At 45.2% G+C, this 7,408-nt stretch overlaps 1 protein-coding gene across 1 annotated transcript in view; it reads right to left on the reverse strand.

Moving 5' to 3' along the window:
* Srd5a2 (steroid 5 alpha-reductase 2) overlaps positions 1 to 2,644 on the reverse strand; it is a 54,707-nt gene extending 52,063 nt beyond the window's left edge. Inside the window, exon 1 of the mRNA XM_026414106.1 lies at positions 2,361 to 2,644. Within this exon, the coding sequence (XP_026269891.1) occupies positions 2,361 to 2,644 (284 nt within the window). The remainder of the gene's footprint in view (positions 1 to 2,360) is intronic.
* Between the last annotated feature and the right edge of the window lie 4,764 nt (positions 2,645 to 7,408).

The following is a 7,408-nucleotide window of genomic DNA, read 5'->3' on the forward strand; positions in this document are numbered from 1 at the left end:
ATTAATATATTTAGATGTAAAAATTAAGAGTATTTTCTTTGTGAATTTTTCACTTTATTATTTTTTTAAGAGAGAGTGAGAGAGGAGAGAGAGAGAGAGAGAGAAATAATTTTTAATATTTATTTTTTAGTTCTCGGTGGACACAACATCTTTGTTGGTATATGGTGCTGAGGATCGAACCCGGGCCGCACGCATGCCAGGCGAGCGCGCTACCGCTTGAGCCACATCCCCAGCCCTTCACTTTATTTTTATAAGTAAATGATGCAGGTTTTTTTTTTTTTTTAAGCAAACATGAAGTAGCAAGAACAAGTGTAAAGCAGCCTATCATTGCAGCTAAGAACCTGAGATCTGGATCCAAATTGCCTGGGCCTGAACTCTGATTCCTCAAGTTATTGTGTGACCTTGGGCAAGTTACTGGATCTTTTCATGCCCCAGTTTCTCATCTGCAAAACGGAGGTGATAATAGTGCCTACCTAACAACTGGTATAACAACTAGTAGGTAATTCATGTAGGGTTCCTGGCAATAGAGTGTTATTACCAGTAAGTATTCAAAATGATAATTCTTCCAATACTCCAGGGGGCTCAAAGGAAAAATTTAAACAAAGGGAAAAGTTGGCAAACTCCTATTCTGATGTCTTAGGGGCAAGTAATTCAGAGTTGTGCTTCCACTGGGCAATTTTCCCTCACAGAATCAATCCCAAATCTGTTACTCATATTTTAAATTTTCCCCTGAAGAAGATGAACAGTATGTACACATTTATTTTATGGGTAATTACTTCCTTGGTTTCCTTTTATGCTCTCATCATAACTTACTGTGCAAAGTGCCTTTTGGTTTTAAAAATAAATCTAAAAATTCTGTTCATAGGATTGTCAAAAAACACAAATCATTAATATGAAATGACCTCATGAACCTATCAGTCAGACAACAGCAGTTAATCTGAAGATGAAAATAACTGTCAATACAGTCACATTTTCTGCCAAATGTCTATTTCAAAATCAGTGAAACCAGCAGCTGATTGCTTGGGTCCTACATCCAATATCCTTCTTTCTGTGAAAATTAAACCATCTAAATTTAGGTAAAATAAAGTTATTGATAACTAGCCCAGAATCTTGTTCACAAGAGCCACTATTTATCATTCTAATCTAAATTTCCTTCGACTTTTGACCCTATGAATCCTCTACTCAAAATAAGACAGTGCTTCTATTCAGGTCTTGGATTGGTCTGGCAACCTTTTCCTTCCCATGGACTCTCTTCTCCCTCTGCATGAAATATCTACCTACTTTACATAGCTCGACCTAAGAGATTCACAGGCTTAGATGTGAATCTTGCTGAGAACTAGGTGTATCATCTTCATCGGTCACATAACCTCAGTCTGTCTGTAAAGTGGGCATAACAAAGACACATCTCGCACAGTTACTATGGGGCTAAACTAGACAACAGATACTAAAGAACTGGGCATGGTAGACAATTTAGTAATGAGTTCTTCTATTCATTGTCTTTGTTGGGGTTCCAGTCATTCTTAAAATCCTAATATCTCTGGTATCCTTCCTGTTTTTCCTGTTTTTCCTTCCCAGACCAGAAAGGCCAAGTACTACTGAACTCAGAATATTCTGTTTCACCAAAAGAACATTTGTTAAGTCCCTGGGGACTTGGAAAGGTAGATGCATTAATTAAAAGTAATTCGTGTCCCTTTTGGGTGGAGCCTAAGAAGTGGGGCTGGTGTGGGGGGGTGGCTTCAGTCAGTGGTAACCCATTATATTCTCTTCCCCGTGAGGTCCTTATCTGGGCTCAGCCCCCGTGCCGCCCCACACCTGCAAAGACTAAGTTAATTAAAACATCTGAGCTGAGGTTCCTTCAGAGGGTACCAACCCCAAAGACCCTCCCAAGATCCCTAAAGACTCTCCCAAGATCCCCAGCCAATCTGGCCCCAGCCCTCAGCGGAAAGGTTCAACAACAGAAGGGACGCCACAAAGTGGACGCGGACCTCGCGCCTTTGGAGACAGAACAGTGAGGGACAATAGCTCTGCCCAGTCTGAGCTTTACAGCGCGCCTCCCGCCCCGCCGAACCGCCTTTTCCCGTGCAGCTAGACGGTTTGGAGCTGTTGAGAGAGGCGCAGGACCCCGGCCGCTTCCCACCTCGCCGGCGTCCGCCCAGAGCCCCGGGAGCTGCCAGGTGCACCCGCGAGCCCCACTCCGCGCTCTCGGCAGCGGTCCGCGCCGCCCCTTCGACGTTCCTCTGTGCGCTCAGCGCGCGGCGCTCCGGGGCCAGGCTGGGTGCGGCGCTCCGGGGCCAGGCTGGGTGCGGCGCTCCGGGGCCAGGCTGGGTGCAGCCCTCCGCGCCCGCAGGGGGAAACGCTACCTGTGAAAGTAATGTGCGCAGAAGAGGCCCAGAAGCAAAGTCCCAGGCGGTCCGAAAAGAGAGCGGGGCTGCCAGGCGAGGATCCCTGCGGACACCACAAAGGCGGGCAGCTCCTGCAGGAACCAGGCGGTGCGGGCGGGCAGGCAGGAGGTACCCCCGGGCGCCGGGATCTCCATGTGCTTCCCGTAGTTGAAGGGCTTGGTGAGGTATAGCATCAGTGCCCCCAGGGTGGCCATGGTGGCGCTACCTGCCAGCACCGGGCTCTGCTGGCACCGAACCGGCATTGCGCGTGTTCACTGCCTGTGACTGCCGCCCCTCGCAGAGAAGAGCGCGGCCCCCACGGCCCCTTTATGAAGCAGGAGAAGCCACCCGGTGTCCGCCCCTTTGTCCTGGGCTCCCGCCCCTCTGTCGTGCCTCCCACCTCGGCGCGGCCGGCCCTGCCTCGACTTAGCAGCGATGCCCCTTTCTCAGGACTGACTCTTTCGGCTGCAGACACCGCAGAGAGGACAACTAAGGCTTTCGTGGAGCCAGAAATTGTCCTGGGGTCCCTGCCCCGCCCACGCGCCTGCCCTCTCTACCGCTTGGCACTCGGCTCCCTTTAGGCTGCCCTTCGATGACTTGCTCCTCGCCCATCCACCTCTGTTGCCATAACTTCTGGATCTAAGCAACAAGGAAGAGAAAAACACTGAGACAATGTGGCCAGGTAGTTCTCGCGCCCCAGACACACTGTGCCCTCCTCGCCACGCAGCCCCTGCCCTCGAACCCCCAAGCCAGGATCTCTCACTCCCGCAGTTCCCACTCCACCCAGGATCCTTCCTTCACCCCTGGACTGGCATTCTGTCGTTGGGACCGTCCCCCATCCGCTCTGCTATTGGCTGGGTGCCCTGCTCCTTCGCCACTCTAACATCAATATCAGCTCAGTCCTCAGCAGAACTCCCAGGCGGGTCCCAGCCTCTCCCTGCCTCAAACTATCCCGTGGTTTTTCTTTGTATCTGCACGTGTGTCCGGAGCAGCCCACTTTAGTGAGAGCCGTGTTCTCTGAGCGCAGGTGTGGAGGCACGAATTTGGGCCAGCAGTGTCTTCCTGCCCTGAAGTTGGCACAGACTCGGGCTAAAGTCTAGGGCTTCTCCCGCGGGACTCCCACTCCCAGCTCTGGAGTGGGTGTGTCAGGTTTCCTGTGATGGTGAACTTGGAGATGCCACCGACCTCCGAACATCTGTCCAGCCTCCGTGCACTGGTCCTGTTCTTTCTCTCTTCCACTCCCCATCCTTCTCAATCTCCATGTCCTCATTTTACCTCTTGCCTTCCCTGATCCAGCATCCAGCTTTTCCTGACTTCCTCCTCCTTTGCATAGTGCCCCAACTCCTTTTCTTCCCACCCTCTTCCTTCCTTCTTATTCTGACCTGGGTTTCTCCTTCTAGGTTGACCTGCTTTCTTTGCCTGCTGTTTGCTCCCCTTCCTTGATTACTTTATCCCTATTTTCCCCTCTTGGCCCTGCTTGTCGCTCAACCCCAGGATCTCCCCCTTTCTTTTTCTTCCTTTGCAGCTTTCTTCACCATTCCCCCTTAGCTCCAAATCAACACCCAGCAGAAGGTCCTCTCAATATTTCCCCATCCACTCCAGCCAGGCCAACCAGCTGGTGCAGGAAAAGGCACAGTCCCTCATCCTCTATGGTTTCGGATGTTTTCTGACTCTTGGGACACTGTCGCATATGGTGATGCTTTAGTGCCTCAGGACATCGTCGGCTGATGACCAAGAGGTATTTATCATCTCCCTGTTTGGTTAAAACCTAAACCAAACATGCACAGAAATTATTTTTGGGGAGAAAAAAGTTGACATTTACAAATCCCTGATAAGGAGAGACACAGTACACCATACAAGACTAGCAGGAAACACTAAGGTCAGTCAGGGTCAGCAGGACTGTGGGAGACATGGATGAGGCAGAATATGCAGGTTTAGAAATGGCTACTTTGATTGATTCCAGTGGCTCTGGGGCATAGGGGCTGCCTCTGGTTGTCGGTTATCTGACCCTGGGCTAATTGAGGCAAGGATATGTGGCTCAGAGTTTGAGAGCCTTAAAAAATATATTGTTTGGTCTACATATGAAAGATACACAGATAGTCATTTACATCTCTAGGAATTAGCTAGCCCTGTGAGGGGCAATCCCTCCAGTATCAGCAAGGCATGGTTAATACTGTGGGTACAATACTGTGGGTGTGCATGTGTGTACATGCATGTGTGTGATCCATTCGTATAGTTGCATATAGTTGTAGTTTGTTCTCAATATTGTATAGCATTCCATATGTGAGTGTACTACAGTTTATTTACTTTTGATGTCTGTATTTGTGCACTCAGGCTGCAATAACAAAATACCATAGACTGGATAGTTTAAATAACAGAAATTTATTTTCTTACAGTTCTAGAGGCTAGAAGTCCAAGATTAAGGTTTGACCAATTCAGTTTCTGGGGAAAGCTCTCTTCCTGGCTTGCATAGAGCTATTTTTTGCTATGTCTTCAAATGGTCTTTCCTCAGTGCATTCATGAAGCTTGAGAGAGAGAAAGAGAGAGAGAGAGAGAGAGAGAGAGAGAGAGAGAGAGAGAGAGAGAGAGAAGAAGAAGAAGAAGAAGAAGAAGAAGAAGAAGAAGAAGAAGAAGAAGAGGAGGAGGAGGAGGAGGAGGAGGAGGAGGAGGAGGAGGAGGAGGAGGAGGAGGAGGAGGAGGAGGGGGAGGAGGAGGAGGAGGAAGAGGAGGAGAGGAGAGACACTTTTGTGACTCTTCCTAAGGTCACTAATTCTATCAGATCCAGGTTGCACCTTTATGAACTCGTTTAACCGTAACTATTTCCTAGAGGCCCCATTTCCAATTACAGTCACACTTAGAGGTTAAGACCTCAAAATGTTAAATTGGGGAGACATAAACATTCAGTCTGTAACAATAAGCATTTGAACAGTCAAATTTTGACATATTTATAGAGATTATTGTTCCCTCAACCTCAGTCTTCTCTCAATTTAGCTTCTCCTCATTACCATAGCAACCCCTGCAGTACAATAAGCAGTAGGCTATTAGAAGAGATGAGTAAAATGGAGCAGAGAAAAACAACACTCTTTAAAGGAAGATAATTAAATCCAGACAAATAACAATTTGGCTGATATGGTTTGGATCTAGAACTATTCCCCCAAAAATTCATGTGTTGGAATATTCAGATGACTATATTATGAGTGCTGCAACCTTATCTGTGAATTAATCCACTTGATGGATTAATAATTTGAATGGACTACTGAGTGGTAACTGAAGACATGGCTGGAGGAAGAAGGTTACTGGGGGCGTGCCCTTGGATTATATCTTATTCCTGGATTCTCACACTCTATCTTGCTCTGCTTCCTGTCGCCAACAGCTGAGCAGCATTCCTTTACCATGCCCTTGCACCATGGTGCTCTGCCTGATGGAGTCAGCTAACCATGGACTGAACTTCTGAAACCATGGGCCCAAAGTAAACTTTTCATCCTCTAAGTTTTCCCTTCATGTATTTTGGTCACTGTGACAGAAACCTGGTAAACACAGTAACATTCACACTATCCAGTATCCCTCAAATTACTAGGCATGTTGCATTGACTTCTGATGCCAAATATACTTTTCCTCTAAAATTGTTCTAGTCAGGTCTTTTAGACACAGCAGTGAAAAAGTGGACTAAAACACTCTGTATCATTAGTATGCATTAATACAAAATAAATAAAGGTAGAAACTTAAGGTAAAAAACATGCTTTGATGCATGAAATTGCTAAGAGAAAAATAGGAGATCTCAATAGAGATAATAGAAACAATTTTTAAAATATAAAACATCTAGAACCCCAAACTGCAGTTTCTAAAATTAAATATTAGGAATTACACATAACTGCTGAACAAAGACAATGGAAAGTACATTGAACTTGAAGATGATTGTTAGAAAAAAGATGAAGTCAAACTGCCAAAAGTATATGAATTGGAATTAAGTAGGAAAAAGGAGACATTAAAAGATTGCAAAGAATTGCTTAAATATTCCTGAGGTTGATAAAAGGCCAATGTTTACAAATTGAAAGGTTTGTATTGAGCCAAAAGGAAAAAAATGCAAAAAAAATTCTACACTGAGGCATAACGTATTTAATTATTCAAGGCTATAAACAAACAGCAAATCTTAAAATCAGGTACAGGAAATCAACACACTTTCTATGGAGAACAACAATCTGATTGATAGCTAACTTCTCATGAGATTACAAGCAACCCAGAAAAGAGCACAATAACACCTTCAGAAAGACTCAAATTTTAAAAAGGCAACCCCAAATTCCACCTATATCCAACAAAAAATGTCCAGACATAAAGGCAAAATAGGAATGTTTTCAGATTTAAAAAAAAAATCTCAGGACTCATAATTACTGAATAATACACTGTAAAGAAAGATTTCTCACTAAAAAACAAAAATATCTGATGAAAATAGGTCTTTTCTACACAAAAAAAGGAGAGTGTCAGAAATGGACATTTGGGGACTGGAGATGTGGCTCAGCGGTAGCGCGCTCGCCTGGCATGCGTGTGGCCCGGGTTCGATCCTCAGCACCACATACCAACAAAGATGTTGTGTCCGCCGAAAACTAAAAAATAAATATTAAAAATTCTCTCTCTCTCTCTCTCTCTCTCTCTCTCTCTCTCCTCTCTCACTCTCTCTTTAAAATAAATAAATAAATAAATAAATATAAAATTATCAATATAAAAAACAAAGAAATGGACATTTGGGTCAATGTAAAAAAAATTTAAAGCATTTTTTAATCCTTTTAGTCTATATGCTATGTACTGAATATTTATGCCCCACAAAGATTACATGGTAAAGTATCGACCTGCAATGTCATGGTATTAACAAGTGGGTTTCTACGCTGGGGCTGTAGCTCAATGGCAGAGCACTTGTCTAGCAGCACAAGGCCCTGGGTTTGATCCAAAACACCACAAAAAATAAAGTTAGGAAGTGGTAATTAGACCAGTAGAGTGGAGCCCTCATGAATGGGATTAGTGTCCATATAAGA

The sequence above is a fragment of the Urocitellus parryii genome, chromosome 12, assembly GCF_045843805.1.
Source record: "Urocitellus parryii isolate mUroPar1 chromosome 12, mUroPar1.hap1, whole genome shotgun sequence".
Lineage (NCBI taxonomy): Eukaryota > Metazoa > Chordata > Mammalia > Rodentia > Sciuridae > Urocitellus > Urocitellus parryii.